Raw genomic sequence first — 27790 nt, 5'->3', positions numbered from 1 at the left:
AGGCCACACCTGGCAGTGTTTAGGAGGAAGACATGTGTCCTATCATCTGAGCCAAATTCCCACCCTATAATTGATCACCTAAAAAGCTTTTGAGGGGCTGGAGTCCCGTGATTTAGTGGGTAGGGCACTTGCCTTACACACAGCTAAACTTGGTTCAATCCTCAGCACCCTGTATGATCCTCTGAGCCCAGCCAGGAGTGGTCCTTGAGTGCAGAGCCAGGAATAAGCTCTGAGTATTGATGGTCTGGCCCAAAAGCCAAATCCACAGCCCCCCCCCCAAAAAAAAAGCTTTTGAGTTGTTAGGATATTAATAGGATACAAATAAAAACTATTAGGTCATACATGGTGTATATTCTTGCTCATTTAATTAGCTTGTAAGTATATTCGAAGGGTATTCAGTCATTTGGAAAGGAAATGCAGTGATTCTAGGAATAAAGTTTTGTAGTGTCTTAATGAGTGTACTTACTACTCCTGACCCATTTATTTGGGACTGTGATTATCTACTGCCCACAGTCAACAGTCTTTTAATTAAGTGAAATGACATGGGCAAAATGCCAGATAGGTATGAAGCCTTAGTTGCACAAATACTGCCTTTCATCATCATAGAGCCCAGCCCTGTCTGTTGTACTTCACAAAGCAGCTTCCAGCGTGGGGACATGGCTTTGGTAGAACTCTCAGGCCTCCTGTTTGTGAGTCCCTTGGTCTGAGCCCTGGCGCTGCTAAGAGAAGAAAAAAAATAAAAGCAGCAACTTCTTAGGTGCAGGCTGGTAACATTGAATTGAAGCCATTTTGAATAAGATAAAATGCTGCTGGAAAAAACCACCATGGAAAGCCAGAAAAATTAATTGGCATTTAGAATACAGCATTTATTCAAGGAAAGAAAACGGATAGAGGTAAAAAGGAGAGAGGATCTGAGACAAGCCAAAGACTAAGGGGAAGGGCAGCTTAATTTAAGAAAACAATGTAGTCATGGACAGTATTAGTATTACAAAAACAATTGTTTTTGATTTGGGGGCCATACCTGGCAGTGCTCAGGGCTTACTCCTATAGCACCTTAACCGCTGTACTAGAAATTAGGTGAATGAGTGGCTCTTGGGTTGGCCAGGTCCATGAACCTTATTGAGTTGAACAAGTCTCACTATGAAGATGAAATGGCATCGCAGGGACCGGAGAGATAGTACAGAGGGTAGGACACTTGGCCTTGCATGTGGCCAACCCAGGTTCAATTCCTGGCATCCCGCGTGGTCCCCTGAGCCTGTCAGGAGTGATCTTTGAACACTGTGCCAGAAGTCAGCCCTTGAGCACTGCTGGGTGTGGCCCTAAAGTAAACAAACAAAAGAGATGTTTGACATCAACCCTCCCTCCTTCAATGATGAAATCAACCCCTCCCTCTTTTAATCTCTCAGTAAAGATGTCAAATAATGACCTGAGCTTGTGATTGGTAAGTACAGAGACTCTCATTAGGGTCTAAACGCCTATGGGCATACGTCTCTTTCTTTAATAGCTTTATTAAATTATAATTCACAATCAGCCTGTTCAGTGATTTTCAGTAGTACTCCGTTATGAGACTTGGTTTTTAGAACATGAAAGAAACTTCGTACTAAACAGTCAATATCCTGGGTTCAGTCTTCTCCACAACCCTTACCAAACTCCTGTCTCCCCTCCCTCCCTCCACTCCTTCCTTCGCCCCACACACCCAGGTACCCAGTGATCACTCCTGACTCTCTTGCCCTCTCCCCCTTCCCCTCCCACCTCTCTCCCTCACTCCATCTCTTCTTCCCTTTCTCCCCCACCCCCCTTTCTCTGTCTCTCCTGCTTGGGGTCTACTCCTGGCTGGTGGGTGTTAGGAGCACCACGCAGTGCTGGGTATGAGTGCCTGGCCCCCTTCGCAGGCTCAGCATGCACTCTAGCCCTTCGAGCCGTCTCCTGTTTTCTCTGTACATTTACCTATTCTGAGTGCTCTAGAAAACCAAAGCTATGTTATGTGTGTGTGTGTGTGTGCGTATTGTTTTGAGCATGTTTTTTTTTTTGCATAATGCTTTTTATGTTTGTCCGTGTTATAGCATGTCTCGATACTGTGTGGTTCTGGTTTGGGGGTCGTACCAGTGTGTTCAGGGCTACTCCTGCCTCAGTGCTAGGGGCTGGCCCCGGGATGTGCTTTGGTGCTGGTGCAGGGGATCCAACCTGTGCTCCCCGAATGCAGAGAATGCCCTCGGCCCAACCATCACTCCCTCCAGCCCCGATACTTCATTCCTTTAGTCAGCGAATCCATGGTATGGATTGTATACCACATTTTAGCCATCTACTCAAGATTGCTTTTATTATTAGTTAGGAATTTTGGGTTTTGGGGTTTTTTGGTTTTGGGTTTATTTTTTTCCCCGTAACATGAATAATGCTGTTCTGAACATTCTCACACAGGTTTCCGCGTGGGCACATGGTTTCATGTTTGTTTTATCTCTGTATATGGAATGACTGGGTCTGTGGCAACCACATCTTTAGCATTTTGACATATGTGCCAACACTAATCCCACCCATAGTGTGTAGGGTTTCTGTTCACTTCCTCACCAACACGTGTTATTGGTGTTATTGTCTGTTTCTAGCCATTGTCGTGGATATGAAGCACCAGCTCAGTGTCTATTTTGGTTTGCATTTCTCTAGTAATCATTCATCAAGCATCTTTCCATATTACGTCTTTGGAGGTCCCTTACCCATTTTGTAATTCAATCATTTGTATTTGTTTTTGAGTTATAACACTTCTTCATATGTTCTAGTACAAGTTCATTGTTATACATTCATGATCTGTAAGAATTTCTTCTCATCCTGTGGGTTGCCTTTTCACTTTGTGTACAGTGCAAAAATTATATATTTTTTTTTTCTTTTTGGGTCACACCCGGCGATGCACAGGGGTTACTCCTGACTCTGCGCTCAGGAATTACTCCTTGCAGTGCTGAGGGGACCATATGGGATGCTGGGAATCGAACCCAGGTCAGCTGTGTGCAAGGCAAATGCCCTACCCACTGTGCTATTGCTCCAGCCCCAAATTATATACATTTTGATCATGTCCAAGTTGCCCTTTTGTTGCCCTCACTTTTAATGTCATAGCTAAAACTTCATTTCCTTAACCCAAAGTCACAAACATGGATGTCTTTGTTCGAGACATATATAGTTTGAGCCCTTGCATTTAGGTTACTTTTTTTCTTCTTTGTTTTTTGGGTCACACCTGACAGTGCTCAGGGCTTATTCCTGGCTCTGTGCTCAGGTATCACTTCTGGTGGGGCTTGGGGGACCATATGGGGTACCAGGGATAAAACCCACATCGGCCATGTGCAAGGCAGATGCCCTACCTTCTGTACCATTGCTTCAATCTTGTGCTTTTTTTTTTCTTTTCTTAGCAGACATCTTCTGAAATGAGAACATTATTGCCCCAGCCATACCTGTATCTTGTAGGAAGATATGCAGTTCTGCCAGTAACATATGTTGAAAAGATGACTTTTCTCCAGTTTATGATTTTGCACCCTTGCTGAAATCCCTCTCTGTTTTTCATTTTTCAGTGTTTGGGCCCCACCCAGTGATGCTCAAGGGTTACTCCTGGTTCTGCATTCAGGGATCACTCCTGGTGGGGCTCAGGGGAGTGTATGGGATGCCGGGGATTGAACCTGGGTTGGCCACGTGCAAGGCAGACGCCCTAGCCACTGTACTATATCTCTTACCCTGTCCCTCTGTATTTAAGTATGCTTACAATCTTAGTTTCTCTCTTCTTTCTTTCTTTTTAGGGGATTGCTGGTGGTTGAACCCTGGGCCTTCAGCATGTGAAGCCTGTGTTCTATCACTGAGTTGCACTCCTGACCTCTTAATTTTTCTTATTTCTAACTTTTTCAAAATGTTAAAATATTGCACGCTTATTGGTTGGAATTGCAGGAAATAGGAGTTAGTTTGCTAGACTGTCTCTGGTTCAGGTATTTGGTTGTTGGGTGTTGGGGGGTGGGGCACAAGCCCGGCTGTGCTCAGAGGGACCTTGTGCTCCAACAGCTTAAGCTGCATCGCCCGCCCTCTGGTTTACTTTAGTATCGTCTGTCAATAAAGCTTAGTCAGCGAAGAACCCCAGCTTGCTTTGGGGATCTTTCAATCGCCGTGAAAAATAGACTCCTGAGCATGTGTTTACATAGGAGTGGTTTGTGTGCTGTCCATGGGAGATGCCAAAATTTCTCTTCAGCAGCATTTCGTAGCTATGGCTCTACCTGTGTCACCAGAAAGTGGGTTCACCTGCTTGCTTCGGATCAACTCATTTCCACGCTGGGTCCTGATGGCATCTGTAACTGATCTTGGCACGAGCACTCTGGATGGCTAACTGCAGTGGAGCTGGACCGGGGGGTGGCGTGAAGAAGGTGCTCCAGAGCCTGTTCTTTTGGAGGAGACAGCACGCCTGTATGTGGGGTGGGTTTCCTCCATCCTGCTTCACTGAGACCTGGAAATGAGGGCTGCTGCTCAAAAGCGTCTGCTCACACCCCATGCTAGAGAGGGTGCTTCCTCTTCTTTTTTCATTTCTTTTGCTCTTTATTCTTTTTTGGCCCACATCCTGCTGCGCTCAAGGCTTACTCCTGGCAATGCTTGGGGAACTCACGCCGAGTGCTGGGAATTTAACCCAGGGTGGCTGTGTGCAAGACAAGCTCTGTAACCCCTGGACTCTTACTCCTGCCCCTTTCACTTTTTCTCTTCATGTGCGTGCATGTACACTCTTCACGAAGTCTTACTTGATGGCTTTTGTGATAGAAAAGCCTGCTTCAGAGGCCTCCACCGATCTTGGATTCAATCACTGGCACCATATAAGGTCCCCCAAGCACTGCCAGGAGCGACCCCTGCGCAGGGCTGGATGTGGACCCAAAACAAACCAAAAAAAGTGGGCTTCAGACACATCTGTTATTGCAGCAGGGGCAGTTGTTTCTTGGAATCCCTTCATGGCCTCATCACTGCGAACTAGCTGTCTTTGCTCCCAACTCCTCACTGGAGTAGCACAAGGAAACGAAGAGCTCAGAGAATGGAGGTTTCCACAGGAGGACAAGGGCGGCATTTCTCAGTTGGGGGCAACATGACCCCCTGTGAGCCCTCAGGATATTCATTCCACTGGCACCAGGTTAGGGGGACCACCTATAAGACAGGGGAGCCACAGGCGGAAATCAAGGTTGGGAGAGGGCCCCAGGCAGGGTCGGGCTATGGGGTGGTGCACCACCACTGTTTGGAGCCAGCCAGGTGAGTTCTTTCCTCTTTCCTCCCATGTTCTTCTCCTTCCCCATTCTGGAGCTGCACATAGGTAAAGCAGCTGAGAACCCCGCCACTGAGCTCAGCCTCTGCCCCATGCGAGTGGTGTTCTTGAGGGTGGACAGTGGGGATGGAAACGGTTAAGGGGACCAGAGGCAGAACTCTGTTGAGAAGTTCTCAGGAGGTAGTGCAGGGCGCCAACAGGAACTTGACGTGTGTCCTGCTTCCATGCAGCTTGCTGGACCCCGGACAGCCAGGACACCCTCCCTTGGACTTGGCTCTACCAACCCCAGGAGCAGGGTGGTGCGGTCAGTGGGGAAAATTGTGACCTACACAGTCATTCCTGTTCGGGCTTTAGTTGCTTCTCCTCCAATACATCACCCAGCTATTGACTCTTCATCGTGACCTCAGTAAATGGATGGGGAGAGGGCAGGAGAGTGAGTTCAGCAGGCTGAGCTGGGCTCTGCGGGGCAGGAGGGAGGCCTGGCTTCAATCCCCAGCACCACCTGGCAGAGCAACGCTTCCCCCTTCCCCCAGCACAGAGCCAGGAGTAGGTCACACGCACCAGGTGTGACCCCAAGGCCCAAATCGAACCCAAAGCCGATTGAGAAATAAGAGCAGAGATAAAGTATATATTGCTACCGCAGGAGAACATAATGTCGAGATTTGTCATCTTCCACTTCTGCCTTTATTTCTCCCTTTTGTATTGTTTCTTGTTTGGGGGGTGCCTGGAAACCCAGGGTCTTGGACCGGAGATAGTGTGGAGGTTAAGGCACTTGCATTACATACACTGACCCGGTTTGAATCCCCAGCACCACTGAGCACCTCCAGTAATGATCCCTGAGTCTAGAGCTAGGGATAAGCCCTGTGTATCCCCAGGTGTATCTTCAAAAAGAATCCATTGCTACCCCATTAGGGTTGCTAATAAAATAGTACAGGTATATTTTACATATTTTTTTTGGGACCACACTGGCTAGGTCCTTGGAAGTTTGGTGCCTGAGGTGCTGAGGGGGCTTGTGGCACCAGGGATTAAGTCAGGATTCCCAGATGCAGAGCATGTGCTGCCGCCCTTTGATCTGTCTCCCCCTGCCCCAAGATGTCTTAAGAGCTGGGCATGTAATTCATTTATTTTATTTTATTTTATTTTATTTAGCTTTTTGGGTCACACCCAGCAATGCTCAGGGGTTACTCCTGGCTTTGCACTCAGGAATTGCTCCTGGCAGTGCTTGGGGGACCATATGGGATGCCGGGGATTGAACCCGCGTCGGCCGTGTGCAAGGCAAACGCCCTATCCGCTGTGCTATCGCTCCGGCCCCCATGGGCATGTAATTCATTGGTGGAGCTCTTACCTTGCATGGGTGAGGTACTGGGTTCTATTTCTGCCACTGCCAAGAAAGAAAGCCATTGGGGCTAGGGATGTAGCTCAGTGGTAAAACACTGGTTCGGTCTCTGGAACTGAGTCTGGGGGCGGGAGAGACTAATGTAGCCAGATGTTTTAAAATTGTGACCTTGCGGGGCTGGAGCGATAGCATAGCCGGTAGGGCGTTTGCCTTACTGCCTTGCACGTGGCTGGCCCAGGTTTGATTCCCAGCATTCCATATGGTCAGTCCCCCAGCGCCGCCAGGAGTGATTCCTGAGTGCAAAGCCAGGAGTAACCCCTGAGCATTGCCAGGTGTGACCCAAAAAAGAAAGCAAAAAAAAAAATTTTGTGACCTTGCTTCAAATCTGTAAGCACTTCTTAAAAATCCTTTTTCCTCCAGTTTTGTTGAGGTACTGTGATGTATAATACTGTCCTGATAGTATCATTGTACAGTGTTCTGACACCACACCCTTCACCTGAGTGTTTGTTTCCCTCCACCAATGTCCCAAGGGCACTTTTTTTTTTTTTTAAAAAACCGATATTAATGTAGCTCATTTGTTATACTGGTCTGAATTGTAAAATAGTTATTGTAAAGGAAATAATTGTGCTCTTTTTGGTTTTAGATGAGATATCTGCTGGGTCTCCATGTTAAACATTTGTATGAAAATAGATTTACTGAAAGCAATTCATTATCATCAATGTTTCCTGTAATCTTTTTTTGTTTTTGCTTTGTTTGGGGGCCATACCTACACTGTTGGGGGCTGATTCCTGGTTCTGCATTCAGGGATCACACCTGGATGGAGCTGGGGGACCATGTGTGATGCTGGGAATTGCAGGTTGTCTTTGTGCAAGAAAAGTGCCATAACAACTGTACTATTGCTCCGACCCCTGTTTCCTGTAATCTTTTATGTTTTATTAAATTTTTGATAATTGTATAGACAGTTCTAATAGTAGCATTACTCATTTTCATTTTTACAAGTTCATAATAAGGTTTTGTTCCTTTGAGTCATTAAAAAAAAAAAAGGAATGCAGATAACCTACACTTTGGAGCACTTGACCTTTTAAAAGCACCTTTACAAACTTTCCACTTTTTCCTCCTAATGACCCCTGGCGAAGATGGGAACGTGTTATTCTGGTTGAACACGGGAGCTCAGAGAAGTCACACCTGGTGACTCATTACTGCTGTCTCCTCAGCCTGCCTTTCTGTGCTTAGCTTAGCAAAACCTGTAACTAAAGCAGCGGCTTCCTTTTACAGCTCTCCGGTTGATCAGCACGAGGCGTGCTCTCGGTGCTTCACTTCCCGACTGGATTTTGTTATGCCTGCTTTTGGGATTAAGAGAAAAGTTAATTGGGCCTGGTGGAAATAGTATGAAACTTGAGGAAGTATATTGGCAGCTTTGGGTATTAGCAATTGCCTACATTATTTATTTTTGACTTGAAAATGAAAGACACAAATGACTGGAAAAACATTTTCCCCCCTATGTAATCAATGATGTTTGATACTTTTCAAGAGTTTTGGGGGATGGAGGACAATGGATCCTACCTGCCAGAAAACCTCTCACCTTTTGAAGAATAGCATTTAGGCCATACATGGAATTTATAAAAAAAAAAAAACAACTTGTATTCTCCCATTTTCTTACATGATGCCTTAAAAATTAGCTTGTTGGTAATTACTAAGTGAAAATAAAAAAAAAAAAAACTAGAACCCTGCTCACTTGTTGAGGTTTTTACTAGTTATTTTACCCTTTTAAAGGGGTTTTTGGGGTTTTTGGGGGGTTTTATTTGAGACAGATACGTTTGTTTCAAATCACCTTGAAGATTCGTTCTTTGGAGCTAATTGACATAGTTCTATTCAATTTTTTTTTCAGAATCATGTTTTTTTCTTTAACATTTAGAATAGTTCGGTAGTTGATTTATTTATACTCACTGAGAAATTTTTAAAATCCAGATAGAAATATAATATTTAATTCTCAATTATTCAGCTTCCATACAGACTACACTTCCAGCTCTTGTTGTTCCTATCTTGGAGCCCTGTGGTAATTCGGAGTGTCTACACATTTTTGTAGATTTGCATTCTGGAATGTTCCAATTGATGCTTTATGGACTTGGTAAGTTACTAAAGTATATAGTCACTGGTAAGAAAAGTATCTTTTAACAAACAAAATAAGCTTTTTCTGCCATAAAGTATTGGAAGGAGTGGTAGAAAACAGATATGGAAGAAATAAATAATTCTTACTGGTGTCTATTCCTTGGGGCCCCATTTTAACTTTGGCTTTTCTTATACTAGGTGTTAAACTTCACACTGTGAAGTGCATTTATGTAGCTTCTCCTATGTTAAAAAGTGAAATCAATAGGTAGCTGGTGTTTTTTTAGATCAGCCAGTCATACTCTGGTTAAAAATACCCTGGTTAAAAAATAGGAACTAGACAAAGTTTCGGGAATTAAAATATAGGCAAAAATTAGCTCATATGCTTGTTACTTGTTCTGCTATTCTACATTTGCTATTAATAGTTTTAACTACTCTTCCTAAATGTTAATGGAGGGAAAACAAATTATGTTTATATCTGATGATGTCTTTCTTCAGTGTTTCTCTGACTTCAGGATACTACTTTCTGCCTAATGCAGTTTTCATGTATGTTTTGTGCTACCTTGTTAAAAAATATTGTGTCCTATATGAGCAGTTAATGAATGAGCACTCTATTCTATAGACCAGTCCACACTGGATGACATGGAAAAATCTGTGAACGACGATATGAAACGTATCATTCCTTGGATTCAACAACTTAAGTAAGCTTATTTAGCTCGACTAAAAATGGAAACTTATTTTGACAAGATATATTTTCTCTCCTGTCATTACTTTTGATCAATTACTGTCCTGAACATTAGTTCAGGAGATGAAACTTGAGCCCCCTCTAGTACTTAGAATCTAAATATTCTTGGAATGGGTTCCAAATGGCAGAGCTTTTATCCAAATCCCCTATAGAGCAAATACAGTAGCATGACACTTTATCCTATATCCCTTGCTACATTTTCTCCTGTCCAAGTACCAGGCAAACTATTTACTTGGCTACTTTTATTGTATTTAGTATTCTCTGTAAGAGAATCTTTTGTTCCTATCCAGGATAATCTTCCTGGTATGAATTTACCAGCTGACACTTCCAGAATAGTCGTTTCTGCTTCTCTAATACTGTCATTCATTTTGTCTCAAAATTCTTTGAATGCTTTATACAGTTGAACTAAATAAAGTTGAAAATGGAGCTAGAGATTAGTAGAGCTGTGAGATTTTTATTACCACCCCATACACAGATACCATTTATAACTGATCCAACAAACTGTCTTTTCAAATTAAACAAAATTTCAAGGGATAAAAATAATTTTCAGAAAGTAAAACTAAAACTGAAAAATGGGGATATGTAGTGCCAGCAAGAAAACCTGAAAGCTTGTTTATTTGACAGTGTCAGCTAGCACAAACATAGCCTAAAGCCACAAAGCTCTGCCCCCAAAGCCTTAAACTCATCAGATGTGTCTTTCACAGATCCCTTAAATGTCTCTTACAATAGTGCTTGGCAGATGATCTCTGGGAAAACTGATGATGAATTTTTTTGAAATGGTAACTGTGAGTACCAGTGACTCGCAGTAAATCTGCTAAGTTTTGCAATCATAATAACCACAGTCCAGCTTTAGAACATTTCTGTAACCTCAGAAAGGTGCTCATTTTTACTTAACCCCATTCCAGCTCCAGACCGGGCAACTATGAATCTACTTTTTGTGTTTGCAGATTTTTCTTTTCTGTACATTTCAGATACACAGGATCATAAAATGAGTGTTTTTATTTTGGGCGGGGGAGGGTGTGTGTGAATTGTTTGATTTATTAGCAAAGTGTTTCGGCATTTGCCCATGTTTTGGTGCTTCTTTGGTTTTTTTTTGTAGGGATCGGGGTGGTCCTTCCCCGATACAGTGGGTGGTTCAGCCTGGCAAGCTGGAAGCCACCAGGACCACCCCTAAGGTGTCGGATGTGGTGGCAGGGAACAGACTTGGGTCCTTATGCTTATAAAAGGCTCCTTGACTCCTGAGCGCTCCCTTTGTACCCCCCATACTTCATTTTTATGACTAAGCATTTTATGAACTTGCCACATTGTATGAATGATGATGCCACATTTTCTTTGTCTATTCATTAATCGGCAGATACATGATGTGTTTCCATTTGAATGTACATTTGCAAGTCTGTGGATTTATATTTTCATTTCTTTTTTGTTTGTTTTTGTTGGTTTTGGTTTTGGGGCCACACCCGGCGATATTCAGGGCTTACTCCTGGCTCTGCACTCAGGGATCACTCCTGGTGGGGCTCAGGGAACCATATGGGTGCCAGGGATTGAACCCAGGTGGGCCACGTGCAAGGCGAGCACTCGACGCGCTGTACTCTTATGTATCTTTCTCTCGGGCCCTGTATTTTCATTTCTTTTCAGGTTGATATACCCAGGGTATGATTGTTGGGCCATACGATAAGGTTACATTTTTAACTGTTGTTTTTTTTTCCCTTTTGGGGGGTGGAGGGGCGGAGTAGCCTTCCAGCTGAGCCCAGAAACCTGTGGGCTACCCTGTGGATACTTGGATACTTGGCCTAGCACTGCTGGAGCGGAGAGGTATTCAGGCTTAGGGGTATTGGGGGGCAGCAGGGCCATGCCCTGTGCTTACCTTTTTCAAAAAGGAGTTGCAAACTCCTTTTGTCTCCAAAGTGGCTGTGCCATATCATGATCTCATCAGCAATTTTTGAGGGTTTCCATTTCTCTACATCCAGCATTTGTCTTTGACTAGAGCCATCGTAGTGAGTCTAATGAGATCCTGCATTGTGTTTTGAACTTCCACTTTCCTGTTAATGAATGATGTGGAGCATCTGTTCATGCAATTACTTTGGGTACTACACAATAAAGACCTGTTCTAGAAAAAGTAAATGAAAAAAACATACAAAATTGAATCCTCAACCTTATTATCAGTTAACAGACATAAGATTATGTTTCAGTAATTACAGCAGGAACAAACACGGAAAAAAAAAAGAACATTCAAAGCCTGTTTTAGTGTACAGACAATTGCGCTAAAGAAAATCAGTCTTAGGCTTAAATTTTCGTTTCACAAAATCATAACAAAACAAAAAGTAAAATGAACAGTTGACGTTCACTTTGAGAATATTTTCTGTATCAATGGTTAGAATTAATATGTCAAATAGATTTGCTTCATGCTTGTTGTAACTTACCTAATTATAATTGAGGTTAATGGTGATTCTATTTGCAGCATACCTTAACTGTTTATAGCTTAGGATATTCTGACCTAAAACGAAGTAAATAATGGTGTATTTTCAAAATAGATCTTTCGGTACTCGGGGGATAGCTCAAAGTTCTATGCTCATCGTGCTTTATGTTTCGGAGGCCTGGGTTTTCATCCCCAGCACCAGTACCGCATGGACCCCAGTATTAAAATTATGCCGGGAGTAGCCCTGAGCACTGCTAGGTGTAGCCCCCAAACAACAAACAAAAATCTTATCTTCTTAATAGCCAATTTGAGCCATTGATTCAGTGGAGTTGCAGCTAAACTTAAATTGTTTTTTCCATTGGGCTTGAGAGATAGTCTAGCAGGGAAGGTGCATGCCTTGGACACAGTTAACCAGAGTTGGACCCCTGCACCACATATGGTCCCCCAGACACTACGAGGAGTGAGCCCTAAATATAGAGCCAGGAAGAAACCCTGAGTACAGCTGGGTGTGGCCAGAAACCCCCATTAAAACACTTTTTTTCCACGAAAAAAGTGATTTTTAGATTTTGTTCATTTGGGGATAATAGCTGAATTGTTACCTTGGAAGTATCATATAGTACAACATGGTTCTGCTGTGCACGACTCGTCAAGTTTCTACCACATGCTGCATGCCACACAAATGCAATGGCATCTGAATTGCTTCACACCCCACTTAGCTAAAGCAAACTACTCATCATGAACTGGATGTTCTGCTCTGGTATTTTCTGTAGTTATCTCACTGTCGATCAGTGGAAATATGTGAACCAGTCATTTGATCTTTTATTCACCTACTACATGGTACCCTACCCTCAAGGATAGTCAGATAAAAAGAATGAGAGTACTATATAGTACAGGCTTATGAGTAAGCCTGATGGTTTAGCTAAGAGGGAGGATGCCACTTGTGAGGCACACTGTAACCTTACTGTATAAAAATTGGTGCTCTGTATTGCTAGTGAAAACGGGAAAATGGGGTAATTATTTTACTTTTTTCCTTTGCTTTTTGGCCACACCTGGCAGTGCTCAGGGCTTGCTCCTGACTCTGCTCAGGGATCACTCCTTGGTGGGACTTGGGGGACTCCTTGTGCCAGGGATCAAACTTGGGTCAGCTGCATGCAAGGCAAATGTCCTACCCACTGTGCTATTTCTCTGGCCTCTCCTTTATTTTGGTGTAATTTGTTTAGGTTTGGTTCTATGCTCAGAGATTACTCCTGGTAGGCTTGGGTAACCATATGAGGTGCCAGGGATCGAACTTGGGTCAGCCGTGTTCAAGGCATGCACCTTACCCGCTTTACTATCTCTCTCTCTTTATTTTGTTTTATAAGCATTTCAGGCATTTTATAAAGTATGTTAAAATTAGCTTGCACTGGCTTATAAGCCTTAGGAAATGTGACATTGCCTATGATAAGCTGATACTTCATGTAAGAATCTGATGTTTCAGTCTTGATACTAGCTAATTAGGCCTTATAACTAATGAAAATCACTGACATTGCAGTTTAGACTCCTAAACTGGAACTAGAACAATCCAATACAGAATTAGAGGAATAATTCATCATCATAACCATGATTGTATATCTTTTTAGTTCAATTTCTAATTAGTTTTTTTTTTAGTAACCTCTAATAATCTATAAATCAATAGCACACCGTTAATTGGGAAGGTCTGTGGTTTTATTATATGATTGTCTTTTAAATCAAGGTTTTGGCTTGGACAGCAGCGCTGCAAACAATCTATAAAACATCTGCCTACAATAACCACTGAAACGTTGCAGCTGTCCAATTATGCAACCCATCCTATTGGAAGTCTTTCTAAGAATAAGCTCTACATTAAACTCACACGTCTTCCACAGTACTACATTGTAAGTATGGAAAGGGGTGATTTGGGTGATCACGTCCCATAATTGCATCTTGAATGATGCGTTGTTTCATTTGTAAATACCTTTTATTTAGTATTTGACTTTTGAATAGTGATTTTCAATTCAGAACGGTAAGGAGGTGAGAGTAAAGTGATGGCTTCAAGAAATCATATATCAGGTAGGCCTGGGGAATATAAGGTATTTCAAAGTGAGGCCTAGTTTCCGTTTGAAAGATGGTATCTCTTCTGTTTAAGAAGGAAAATATCGAGAGGGCTACTATCAAGGTTTGGAGATACTGTAGTGTCACATAAGCTTGGTTGTAAGGGACGTTAACTTACATAGTGCAAGCTTTTTAAATACAGGCTAGGTAAAGTTGCTTTGTTTTCTAACTCTTAATTGGTTGGAAACATATATCCACTTTGGTGGTACATGTTCCTTTCAGTGAACAATAAGATCTTTTTAAAAAATACTATTTTGGGGCTGGAGCAATAGCACAGCGGGTAGGGCGTTTGCCTTGCACGCGGCCGACTTGGGTTCAATTCCCAGCATCCCATATGGTCCCCTGAACACCGCCAGGGGTGACTCCTGAGTGCAGAGCCAGGAATAACCCAGGTGTGACCCAAAAACCAAATAAATAAATAAATAAATAAAAATAAAAAAATACTATTTTATATTCCTATTATTAGGAATAACTTTTTAAAAACTATTTCGGATGTTTTCTGTTTAGTCTTTTTTTGGGTGGGGGGGAATCACGCTCGGTAATGCTCCTGGCTCTTCACTCAGGAATTACTCTTGGCGCTGCTTTGGGGGCCATATGGAATGCCAGGCATTGAACCTGGGTTAGCCACATGCAAGGCAAACACCCTACCCTCTATACTATCACTTGGGCCCCTATTTTCTATTTAGTCTTTTTTGAGATCCTTGAACTGTTTAAAATTTTTAAGAATTTGAAGGAGGGACTTGCCCTAAATATAATTCCCCGCTTGGTACAAATTTCTTTGTGCACCACGTAGATACTTTCAGCTTAGAATTTAAATCACTTGAAAAACCTCATTCAGGATTGTTGGTTAGTGCTATTGGGGATGATATTTAAGGTTCTGAGCTGTGCTTTCAGAAGCTAGTCTTTGAAAGGCACTTACTGTAGACTCACAAACCTCTGTCATTTATGTGAATTTCACTTTTCTGAATTTTCAAAGCATCAGCTGTGGAACTACATTTGACAGGTAACAAAAGATGGTTGTTTCAGTTCTTGGTGAGTTGCCTGGCCTAGATATGAGATGATATGCACAATAGGCATCGAATAATCGAACCTTCGAACACAGAAGGATCTCTTATACTTGGCCACATAAGATAAAGTAAAATAGTTATATTATTTTCTGACCTTAATTCGTATCAGCATAAAGCTAAGCTTTAGTATCAGTGACGAATGATTAATATAAAGCAGTTTGTTTCAGTGGCTTAGACCAGAGATGAACATGTTACTCTTCTTCCTCCATATTTGTCACTTAAAAATGGAGGAGACAGGAGGGGGAAGAACTTCTACCCTGGCATTTAAGGACATTAGGAAAGCTTGCTATAGTTCATCTCCATTTAAATGTCATTTAACAGGGGCCATGAGGACTGGTCAGTGGTTGGAAGCTTGCCACAAGAGTGTGGGGTGCAAAGCGCCGTTAGGATAGAGAAGTAATAAGTATGACAATTAATAGTTGGAAATGGGGATTGGAGAGATAGTACAGCTGGGAAGGTGTTTGCCTTGCACACAGCTAACCCGGTTCGATCCCCAGCATCTCATATGGCCCTCTGAGCACTGCCAGGAATGATTCCTGAGTGTAGTGCCTGCCAGGAATAATCCTGAGCATCACCAGGTCTAACCCAAAATGGCCCCTCCCCCCAAAGAAAAAAGGTTGTAAATGCTCAATCTGAACAAGAACTGAGTGTTTAAAGTAGTTAAAGGGATATGCATGATAACCTTTCAATATCTGTTTTGCAAACAGTAATACCCAAAAGGAAGGGGGAGGGGGGGAGGGAGGGAGGGAGGCAGAGGTAGGAGGGGAAGGGAAACTGGGGACATTGGTGATGGGAAATGCACACAGGTGAAGGGACAGGTGTTGGAACATTATATTACTGAAACCCAATCATGAACAACCTTGTAACTATAAATAAATAAATAAACAGCATTTTATTTTGTGAGCTTTGTTAAGATATCATTTATGTGTAGTGAAAATTTAGACTTTCTGCTATATGGTTTTTGATAGTAGATGTACAATTTTGTGAAACCTTCTTTTACTGTCAAGGCAGAACAGATCCATTACCATTCACAGTTCCCTCGTACTGCCCCTGTATAATCACTTTGCTTACGCACTTGCACTCTCAGTAGTGACCATTGACTTCATTTCAAGGACTGTGCACTCCTTGCACTCTCAGTGGTGATGGTTGACTAAATAACTGTCTCTAGTTTCTTTCACTCAGCATTAATACCTTAGAAATTCACCCATGGGGGCTGGAGCGATAGCACAGTGGGTAGGGCTTCCCACTATCACCAGTGGCATTGAATATCTTTCTCTTTGTGAGGGGCTTGGGTCACACTTGGTATTGCTCAGGGATCACACCATGTGGGGTTTAGAGTGTGTAAGGCAAGCGCCTTAACCCCTGTCCTATCTCTGACCTGCCTCAACTAAACGATTTAAAATTGGCACTTGGGGCTGGAGCGATAGCACAACGGGTAGGGTGTTTGCCTTGCACACGGCCAACCCGGGTTTGATTTCCAACCTCCCATATGGTCCCCTGAGCACCGCCAGGAGTAATTCCTGAGTGCAGAGCCAGGAGTAACCCCTGTGCATCGCCAGGTGTGACCCCAAAAGAAAAAAAGAATAAATAAAATTGGTACTATTCGGGGCTGGTTTGATAGTAAAGCGGCTAGGGTTCTTACCTTGTACTCCGCCAACCCAGGTTCAAGCCCCTGCCACCACATATGGTCCACTGAGTCTGCAAAGGGTGATACTTTAGTATAGAGCCAAGAGTGAGCTTTGAGCACCACCAATATGCCCTCCCAAATGATAAAATTAGCACTGTCCTAGAAAACCTAGCATAAACTTTTTTCAACTCACAAGCTAAGATACAAAAACTATCAACATCGCCTAATGTTGATCATCTGTTCCATTTGCTATAGATAATGATTGCTCTATTTTAATCTGGATTTTTTTTTTTTTTGCTTTTTGGGTCACACCCGGCAATGCTCAGGGGTTACTCCTGGCTCTGCACTCAGGAATTACTCCTGGCAGTGCTTGGGGGACCATATGGGATGCCGGGGATCGAACCCGGGTTGGCCGCGTGCAAGGCAAATGCCCTACCCGCTGTGCTATCACTCCGGCCCTTAATCTGGATTTTTAAAAGAAAACTATCTTTTATTGGGAAACCTTTTTCGATATCATGATTTGTTCTTGCTCTTAAAGATACCTACGTTAAATTTCTAACTCTGAGTCCTGTTTGGTAGAGGAAGGAAAATGCTTAACACATTTCTCCAAGTTTCAGTTTTGGTTTGGACCTTCTTAGGTGGTGGAAATGTTAGAAGTTCCTAATAAACCCACCCAGCTGACATACAAGTACTACTTCATGTCTGTGAATGCCTCCGATCGTGAAGACAGCCCTGTCACAGCACTCCTGCTTCAGCAGTTCAAAGAAAACATCCAAGATTTTGTCTTCCGTACAAAAAATGGGAAACCTCCCCAAACTGGTAACAAGCGCAAGGTATGATCCTGTATGAAAGGGAGCATCTAGATTATGTGTGTTAACTTTGTTTTGCTCTTTAACCACTTTAACATGGGGAAAGGTTTAGGTGCAGTTTCTTTTTGGGTGGTGGGGGGGTTATTTGTTTTTGGTTAGGGGCCATATCTAGTATTGCTCAGGTGCACTTAGTAATCACTCCCAGGGGCTCGGGATCGAATCTGGGTCAGCCTTGTGCAATGCAAGCACCCAACCCACTGTACTATCTCCCTGGCCCCTTTGGTGCAGTTTTACAAACTGGGTGGCAGTAAGGTTTCACTACCTACATTTTCTTAAAAATGTTCCTTGTGGTTAATAATTAGTTATATACTATTTTATACTGGTTTTATTTTTGTTTGTTTGTTTTTTGTTTTTGTTTTTGCTTTTTGGGGTCACACCCAGCGATGCTCAGGGGTCACTCCTGGCTTTTGCGCTCAGGAATTACTCCTGGCAGTGCTTGGGAGACCATATGGGATGCCGGGGATCGAACCCGGGTCGGCCGCGTGCAAGGCAAACGCCCTACCCGCTGTGCTATCGCTCCGGCCCCTATACTGGTTTTATTAAATAGCAGGGCATGGTATTTGTAAAGTAGATCCTACTGATGACTGAGTAGGGTTTACGTCAATATTTGCTCCATAAATATTTGAATGGATAGCCTTTGTCTTGGGTAGCCTTAAGCTTTATTATTGTGTGTGATCTTACTGCCTTAACTAGTTGTATCATTTGTGCTTTTTTATTCGCATGTATTCTTTTCTTAAATTCTAGTTGTCTGATGATCTCTGTCCAGTAGAACTCAAGAAAACCAAACGAACAGTAGAAACGAGTGCCTTCAATAAAGTTCTCGCTCACTTTGTTGCTATGTGTGATACAAATATGCCATTTATAGGACTTCGGTTGGAGGTAATTGGTGGGCAAGATGGGGTAATCTTTCAAATGCCTTGCTAAAGCTATATGAATTCTATTAAGAGAACTAGAATGCTTATGATCTTTTTCAGTTGGGGAAGTATAATATTGACGTCAGTACGGATACTTTTAAATCATGAGTTGAATTATTTTGGCTCTCTACAAATTGTGGGCCAAACAGAATAGCTTTTGAGAATTAACACCTTGTTATGATGTTAATTACCTCTTGGATAAGCATTATTTGACTCTCATATTCTGATTATTTGCTAATGCAATGGCTGACTTGGAATTGGTGAAACCATACGTGTTCCTTGCACACTAATAAAAGTGAGTTCCTTTCTGAGAAGCAGACCAGAAAGTATCAAATTTGCTTTTGGCATATGAAGCAGAAATGGGCAGAATCATTCTCTTTCAAGAATATGTTATGGTACCCAAATGGGAGCACTCAGGTACTAATAGAAGTTAGGTTTGTGGGCCAGGGAGTGGGGTCCGGAAGAGATCAGGGTCTACCTGGTGCTGGCGATCAAACCTGGGGTTTCTGCATGCAAAGCATGTTTGGGTCATCTCCCTGGCCCCAGGACCTGTATTTTTATGTTTCCCAAGGGGACTTTAGCCATGGATTGTTGACCCTTAAAAATGATACACCAAACCTTACTTTCTAGTGTAAGGTTTATTTTTTTTTTTTTGCTTTTTGGGCCACACCTGGCGATGCACAGGGGTTACTCCTGGCTCTGCACTCAGGAATTACCCCTGGCCGTGCTCAGGGGACCATATGGGATGCTGGGATTTGAACCCGGGTCGGCCGCGTGCAAGGCAAACGCCCTACCTGCTGTGCTATCTCTCCAGCCCCCTAGTGTAAGGTTTTATTTGTCATGAGACTCTTCCCTCTGTAAATTACTGTGAATGAAGAAGAGACCTGACACTGTATTATTTCCATTGATCTGATGGTAGTGATTTTGGAAAGTCTTGTTAAAAACACGTATGCTTTGAGACTTAAGAGATAGTTCAGCGGGATAGTGAGCATGCTTTGCCCAGGTATGGTCCTTGGCACCATGTGGTCTCTCAAGCACTGCTGGGAGTAGCCCCTGAGCACCTCATTTGTACCTAAAACCAAACAGAAAAAAGTACTTTAATGCTTTAGACTGGAGATCAGCAAACTTCTTTTGGTAAAGATAGCGGGTGTTGTCCGTGTTGCCAGTCACAGGGTCTCTCTTAGTGGAAGTCTTAGAAGAATCAAATTTGCTGTTGTATGCACCAGCCATAGTTGATACTTAAGGAAATGAGCATAGCTGTGTTGCAGTAAAGCTTTATTTATAAAAAGCAGGCAGTGGGCATTGGAAGAGAGTATAGTTTCTAGGGTGCATGCCTAATTTGAGCCCAACCCAGGTTTAATTTCTGGCATCACCTTGCCTGGTGTGATCCTAGAGTCTCCCAGCACCTCCGGGGTGCTCTGGGGATCCCCAGCACTGCAGGATCTGAGCAGCAACACATCCTTAGGCTTTTGTGCTGAGCAGTTACTAGTATTTTTGTTTGTTTTGGCTTTGGGACCACATGTGGTGATGCTCAGGGGTTACTCCTGGCTCTGCACGCAGGACTCACTCCTGGCAGTGCTTTGGGGCACCATATGGGTTACTGGGAATCGAACCCGGCTCTGCCGCATGCAAAGGAAGCACCTACCTGCTGTGATGTCGCTCCAGCCCCAAACAGAGTTACTCTTACCGAGAAAAAGTACCTTTTGTGAAATCGGAAGTCTGACACCACTGTGCTTTTCTCTTTCCAGCTGTCCAATTTGGAGATTCCACATCAAGGTGTGCAAATGGAAGGCGATGGCTTCAGCCATGCAATCCGCTTGTTGAAGTGAGTCCCCTGTCATGTATCTCATTGGGTCACACACGAGCCAGCCACACTGCCAGAGCTGCCCCTCTCCTTCGTGAGGCAGATGCTGCGTGGGTCAGTTCTCTGCAGTGACTTCAGTGCAGGATTGCCTTTCAGCGGGACCCAGTAGAGATCCAGCACCACTGGGGTTTTAGGATCTTTCCTCTTGATATTTTCCATCCAGCAGACGTCAGTTAGCTTCGGGTTGGAATTTACATTATGCTGTGAATTCACACGGGGACGGGGGCCTGAGTGTCCAGGCTATTTCCCCAAATCAAGAAGGCTTGCCTTTTGATTTGTTTGTTTGGTTTGGAGGTCACACCTAGAGGTGATCAGGGCTTATTCCTGCCTCTGCACTCAAAATCTCCTGGTGGGTTTGGACCATATGTGGTGTTGGGGATCAGCTTCCTGTCAGCTGAGTGCAAAGCAAGCAGCTTACCTGCTGTACTATTGCTCTGGCCCCCAAGAAGGCTAGCTTTGGGGGAAGTGCTTGTTGTACTTAGGCTGAAGGAAACAGGAGAATTAGAGGAGAAAAGGCGAGCTAGGTAGGAGGAAGTGTTCCTAAGGAATTGAGGCTTTATCTGCATCGCATGCGCATGTAGGAGCCATTGGGTGATCTTAAGCAGGAGCGCATGTCATTAAGTAGGTCCTTTTGAAAGCTTACCCTGATGGCAGCATGGAGAACAAATGAGAGGGAAACAGGACTACAGTCTGGAAACCAGGTTCAGACATGGTGGTTCACACCAGCTGAGGTGGTCATTCTGGACTACGGAAAGTGCCACAGGTTCTTAGGGTTTTCAAGGGTTTGGGGTAAGATTGATGTTGGAGGTAAGGAGATGGTTGCAAAGGTGACTTGGTTTTATTTCCGTTCTCTGTCTGCCGCGGCATGGAAGTGCTGCATTTTGATCCAGCCATGCTATAGTTTTTGTTCCTTTGGAAGCAGTTTGTTTCTGGAGAAGATGGAAGACTAGCAAACAGCATGTGCTCCACCATTATGATACTCGCTTTAGATAAAAAGTTGAAGAACTAGAATGGCTTGCTTTCTTAGCTATCTTAATGGCATCTCCGCAGAAGTTTTCAGGAACAGGAGAGCTGGTCTAACATTGGATATCAGTAGGAGAATGTAATAATATCAGATTGCCTTAGGTTGTTACTTATTCCTGCCTAAAGTACCGGTTGCTTTTTTTCTTTCACTTTGGCTTGAGATTAGTAGATAATATTCCCATCTGATTGTTAATCTTTTAGTTGTATTTGCTGAGTTTTGCAAGAGTTTGGAAATATCTAACTTTCCTTCTGCATTTCCTCTCCCTTCCCCACCTCTCCCTTCCCAGTTGATGTTGTGGTGACCACAGGGGAGGGGGAGGTCACACCCTCAGCTACGATCCCATGAGGTGTGTTGGGGCACATCTAGCAGTGCTCAGGAGTCTCTCTTGGACTCCTAGTGGTGATGTTCAGGGGACCATATGTGGTGCCGGGAATTGAACAGAGTTGGCTGCGTGCAAGGCAAATACTTTAATTCCCTGTGCTCTCTCTCCAGCTCTGAGTTGTGTGCTGCTTTGCCAGGGGTGTCACTCCCTGCCTCCTTTAGCTCTGATGCTTGTGCAGGCAGGGGTACTCATGGCTGCTGCGCTTGTACATCTATTTTTTTCTTTTTTCTTTTTGTGTCACACCCGGCAATGCTCAAGGGTTACTCCTGGCTCTACACTCAGGAATTACTCCTGGCAGTGCTCAGGGGACCATATGGGATGCCAGGGATTGAACCCAGGTCAGCTGTGTGCAAGGCAAACACCCTCCCTGCTATACTACCGCTCTGGACCCTTGTACATCTTTTAGTTGCAGGGCTCATGCTTACACACTTAGCAAGGTGCACTGGGAATCACTCAGAGGGCCAGGGATCACGGCCAGCAGAGCTGCCAGGCCCACTTGGTACATGCATAGTGGCACGGTGAGTGGAATTAGCCACGTCACGTTCATCACACTTAGTAAGGCAGGAGCTTTAGCCACTAAGTAAGCCATCATTCTGGGCTTTCTGAATAGGTCTACATAGGAATGATGTGCATTTGTTTTTTAGTTTCATTCTGCGATGATTTTGTGTGTGTGTGTGTGTGTGTGTGTGTGTGTGTGTGTGTGATACAATATTTTCCCTCCCCTCCCCCCTTCCCTTCCTTCCTTTTTTTTTTTTTTTTTTTGAAGTCCTTACCGTGGTTTGGAGATGCAGCTCGGTAGTAGAACACACCTCCTGCATGTGTGAGGCCCTGGGTTGATCCTCACACCTCCCCGCACCCCGCCCCCACCCCCCAAAGTTCTATATCCTGCTTGTTGTTTGCTTTATTTAAAACTTGGAAGGAAGAGATATTTTCATGGATAAATTAAAGATAGGTTTGTGTGGAACACATTCACTATGAGGTAGCGTTAAAGTCATGAAGCTGGAGGGAGTGGAGAGAGAGTTCAGCGGGTAAGGCGCTTGCCTTGCATGCAGCCCACATGGGTTGGCTCCCTGGCACCCCATATGGTCCCCTGAGCTCAGAGCCAGGGATAAGCCCTGAGCACTACTGGATGTGGCCCAAAAACCCTAAAAAGGAAAAGAAACGAAGAAGGAAAAAGCAGACAATAAATGTCTAAACACAGTTTTATTAAATTAAAATCCAGTGTAGATCTAATTAGTATGTAATTGCTCTAATGCAGTTATCTTCAGGAACTCTTAATCTTGTAGTTTCTGGATATTAATATTCAGTGGGAATTGGAGTTGAGACTTCAAGTGCTATAAAATGGAGCACATTTTCCTCCTCTTTGCTAAAAATACCTTCTGTTCTTATGCAACCTAGCTCCTTAAAAATCTGCTGAGCAGATCCTCTCGACATGCCTGACAGGATCAGGGGCACCGCGCTGGATGGCTGGGCAGCAGGGGGCCTGTTGCTGTGCGCGAAATCAGTGGTCTCCATCCCACAGCACGCAGCCAGCCGCTCCTCTTCTCACCCCCACAGGACACCCACAGTGCTTTTTCATCTTGTCCATTGTGTCTCTTGGACTCTCATAATTTATACAAATAACACATAAGCACTACTTCCTCCCCGCCAACCCCCCCTCCACCCCGCCTGCAAGTTAAGTGGCTCGGCTTGTTCAGTTGTGTGAGTCAGTCCTGCCTGTGTAAGTACTTAGAGCCTTTATGAAACCCTCTTCACTTGCGTTGTAGGCACAGCTGCAGTCCTTTTACCAGCCTTTGGGTGATCTCCCTGCACTGTTGCCCCCCGGGGAGCATGGTGTGGGTAATACCTCCGACACACCAGCCCTCGAAGGTCAAGTTAGAGTTTGCTCCGTTCTCGGGCTTGTAGGCTGGTCAATCCAGAGTGGCTATTCAGTTTGACAGAACATTTTGAGTGGCTAGTTTTCAGTATGCCTTTCCCCGTTCTTTGGGAAATATTTCTCTCAGTTCTTAATCGGGGTAACTCTAATACTGATACAGTGTGTTGAGTTTGTAACAATGATGTCAGGTTTCCTGTAGGGGAACCTTTTTTTTTTTTTTTTTTGCTCCCTCCCCCCCCATGGTGGTGCAGGAGGAGATTTAACCTAGTGCTACAGTATTTTTCTCTGCTACATTTAGAAACATAAAAGCAAGTAGAGATTTGATACATTTCTCGAAGCAGAGCCCAGGGTATGGCTGGCGCAGATGAAGACAGCAGTGCAGTGGCACTGAAGAGTGGATGGACAGGGTGCTTTTGTTCCTCAAAGCCTGCTGGCTGTGTGTTCATTTTCTGACTGCACGGATTTCATGAGACGCCTCTTTTATATGTGAAAGGAAGATAGTGAGCACTGCATTTGTATTTTCAAAATCACAATTTTAAAATCGAGCCTAATTGGCTACTTTCTAGCTCCTGTGGGGTAGGATTATGTTTTAAGGGGTAAGGGCAGGCAAGACTCTGTATAGCCAGGATGTTGAAAAGCAAGCTTGCAGTGTGTGTTACTTCTCTTAATTAACCACCAGACGCTGGTAGTGAAAAGAAATACGTAGGAGAAACAATTAACCTTTGAAAACCATAAGAACCTGTACTCTAAGAGGAACTAGGATGGATTTTTTTTCCCTTCCCCTCTCTATCACAGTGTCTGGGGATTGCAAGGATCCAGTTTGTGGCCTCCTATGTACAGGGCTGGTGTTCTGTGTGGTGGGATATTTAATTAATTGAGAAAATTCAGTACTGTGCTAAATTCTACCTATACCCTATTGTAGCCTCCCTCCCTACAGATTTTAGTTTTTGCCATCTGCAATCCTGCCTCCTTTTTGCTTACTTAACGTTGTTTATTCTAGGTTAGGTGGTTCTCAACCCCCGGAGGATTTTGCCCTCTGGGAACATTTGCCAACATTTGAAGATATTTTTGATTATCATTAACTGAGAATGGGGCTGGGAGGTGCTGCTGGCAGCTAGTATCAAGAGGACAGCCCCCACAGCAAAGAAATTTTCAGCCTCAAATGTCAGTATTGTCAAGAGAAAGAAACCCCATTCTAGGTGCTACATTCTTGTGAAATTGTATGCTTTGAGCAAACATCGTCTTGTAAGCCAGTGTTGTGTCAGTAAAAGAATGAAAAAGTGGACTGAACTACATTTCCATGTTTCTAATTTGTCGATGTGTTTGGTCCAAGATATTAATAATAATTTTATCAAGTTGAACTATCCATCTCCCCTGTGAAAAGTATGGCATGTAATCCAATATTTTTCTCATGATTTCATCCATTGCCGCTGTAACTCAGTCAATGCTTAAAACATATCACCTCATTCTATGTGTGGCAAATCAGCTAGTCCAGATAGCTATAAATGGAAGATGGGTCGGTATCTTCATACAGTCTTCTTCAGTCCTTTCATATGGACTGGTATCTGGTCACAGGCGGACCAGTGGTTGATTAAATGATCTTTTGAGACATCAAAGCTAATAAACACATTCTTCATGTGTATGTGTTAAATTAACATAAGAAATAATGTGTGTGTTACATGAGTTGACATACGTTAAGTTCCATCATAATGAGTATTTATTACCTCTGCAGTGGAGGCGGGATAATGAACCAGAATCTTGTCGTGACATTCAGCGATCAAGACTTGGTTTTACTGCCCGGGGGACCTAACATATCAACCTGCTTTATCAACCACCTTAAGTGCTTTACATGTCTTTTGTCATATCTCTTTTAAATCAATGACCCTTAAGGTAATCTTTTCCATTTTATAGTTGGGAACTGAAATTTGGAGATGTTAAATGTTACTTGTCAGAGTTAGAATACAGATCCCCTCTTCTAAAACTCTTGTTCTTGCCATTGTTTCAGGCCACCTTCAAAGAATTGTTTCCTGTAGCTTTTCCTGAGAACATCCTTAGGTTGATTTCATAGAAAACCCTTCCTTTCTGTTCTGAAGAAACTGTAGTCTTGGTTTTTTGTTTTTTGTTTTTTTGTTTTTTTTCCAGCATAGTGACAGAAATTCTGTGAAAAAAAAAAAGTATGCTTATAGGAACACATAGGAAAAGTGGAAGGAAAAAAATCCACACTCCTGGGGCATTGGAGGGAGCTGTCCTGAGAGTGCAAGCAGCCAAGTCATTCTAGTCTTTTCTAGTAAAAGGATCAAAGATGAGAACAAACCACTTTATTAAAAGAGTCCAAATCTCTGTTGACGGGATTGGAAATGGGTCAGATGTTACAATTTGCTGTGAAATGCCAAACTCCTTTGCAGAAGGTGCCTAGTCGTGAAAGTTTGAACTGCATTTCTAATATACCCCTGCCTGTCCTTGTGTATATTGTGCTTTTTTGACTTCCTGTACCGTGAAGCACACTCCATAAGCTTTCTTTCATCTTCAGAATTCCTGCCTGTAAAGGTGTCAGTGAGGAAACCCAGAAGGCTCTGGACCGCTCTCTGCTCGATTGCACTTTCCGATTACAAGGTCGGAATAACCGGACCTGGGTGGTAGAGTTAGTGTTTGCAAACTGTCCACTTAACGGCACTTCTACCAGGGAGCAAGGTGAGCTGACTTCCACATGGGCTTTCTGTGTTTTGTTGCAATTTTTGTGGTTTGCTATTTCATCTTTTCTTTTAATTCCATAGGATCTTCCCGACATGTTTATCTGACATATGAAAACCTGCTGTCTGAACCAGTTGGTGGTCGAAAAGTGGTTGAAATGTTCCTTAATGACTGGAGTAGCATTGCACGGTTATATGAATGTGTGTTAGAATTTGCACGTTCTCTACCAGGTATATGTGATACTATTCCTTTTAGGGAAAAAAAAAAGTGTTCCCTCCCCCTTTTTCAACTAAAGAAAACCACATTATTAAAAAAAAAAAAAAAGCGGGGGCGGGCAGGGAGAGCCAGAACAGTAGTTCAGTGGATAGGGTGTTTGCCTTGCATGCAGCCTACCTGGGTTCGATCCCCTATAGCATATGCTCCCCCAAGCACTGCCAGGAATAATTCCTGAGTGCAGAGCCAGGAGTAAACCCTGAACATCACCTGGTGTGACCAAAAAAGGAATGAGTAATTAAATAAATAAGAAAAAAAAATTGAACTGAAAAGTGGGGCTAGGGCCTGGAGTGATAATACAGTGGGTAGTGTCTTTGCCTTGCACACAGCTGACCTGGGTTAGATCCCTAATATCCCACATGGTCCCCTGAGCCTGCCAGGATCAATTCCTAAGTACAGAGCCAGGAGTAAGCCCTGAGCACGATCAGGCGTGGATCAAAAACTAAAATAATAATAGGGACCAGAGTGATAGTGCAGCTGGTAGAGCATTTGTCTTGTGTGCAGCTGACCCTGTTTGATGCCCAGCATCCCATATAGTTCCTGTGAGCCTACCAGGAGTGATCCCTGAGTACAGAGCCAAGAGTAAGCACTGCTGAGTATGGCTCAGAAAACAAAGTAGCGACAAGGATGTAGCTCGAGCACATGCCTTACATGTCTGAGGCCCTAAGTTTATCCCCAGCAAACACAGCCCTCTCCTCTGTAGCACCACTATGACCATGGGCCCCCCAGCTGCTCTGGATGAGGCCTCTTAAAAATATAAAATCCAGGGGGCTGGAACGATAGCACAGCGGGTAGGGCGTTTGCCTGAGCACTACCAAGTGTGGTCCCTGCCCAGATAAAAACAAAGGAAAGCAAAAGCATTCTTAGGCTTCCAGTTCCATTCTTTCTATAATCCAAGCCAGGGCTAGCGTTCTACTGAAGGAGCTCCATTCCCAGCCCTGCCATTTACTAGCTATATAACCTTCAGCAGATTTCTTGGTCGCTGGGACTTCATTTTGATTTGACAAATGAGAAAATACCTACTGCACAGGTTGATTATGATGATTAAACGAGTCAACACAAACCATTACACTGTATATCACATAACAAACTCAGTTAAATATTATTTTTAATATATATGGCATATCTGGGAGCGAGAGATAGTACAGGGGTGAAAATGGTTGCCTTGCACCCGACTGATTCAGGTTCAATCCTTGGCACCCCCAAGCACTGCTGGGAGTGATTCCTCAGC

The 27790-nt window shown here is 43.5% G+C and overlaps 1 protein-coding gene across 6 annotated transcripts in view; it reads left to right on the top strand.

The window, feature by feature from the left end:
* Nucleotides 1-27790, top strand: part of MED14 (mediator complex subunit 14) — a 69909-nt gene that overhangs the window by 18858 nt on the left and 23261 nt on the right. For 5 of the 6 annotated variants that reach the window (XM_055122541.1, XM_055122540.1, XM_055122539.1 and 2 more), the window contains exons 11-18: nt 8599-8724; nt 9325-9403; nt 13596-13755; nt 17305-17499; nt 18280-18414; nt 20198-20274; nt 26126-26286; nt 26370-26516. In XM_055122541.1, the coding sequence (XP_054978516.1) occupies nt 8599-8724; nt 9325-9403; nt 13596-13755; nt 17305-17499; nt 18280-18414; nt 20198-20274; nt 26126-26286; nt 26370-26516 (1080 nt within the window). The remainder of the gene's footprint in view (nt 1-8598; nt 8725-9324; nt 9404-13595; nt 13756-17304; nt 17500-18279; nt 18415-20197; nt 20275-26125; nt 26287-26369; nt 26517-27790) is intronic. The other variant, XM_055122538.1, reaches the window with a different exon arrangement.

Source organism: Sorex araneus, chromosome X (assembly GCF_027595985.1).
Source record: "Sorex araneus isolate mSorAra2 chromosome X, mSorAra2.pri, whole genome shotgun sequence".
NCBI classification, from domain to species: Eukaryota; Metazoa; Chordata; class Mammalia; order Eulipotyphla; family Soricidae; genus Sorex; species Sorex araneus.
This window is presented reverse-complemented; position numbering and strand designations above follow the sequence as displayed.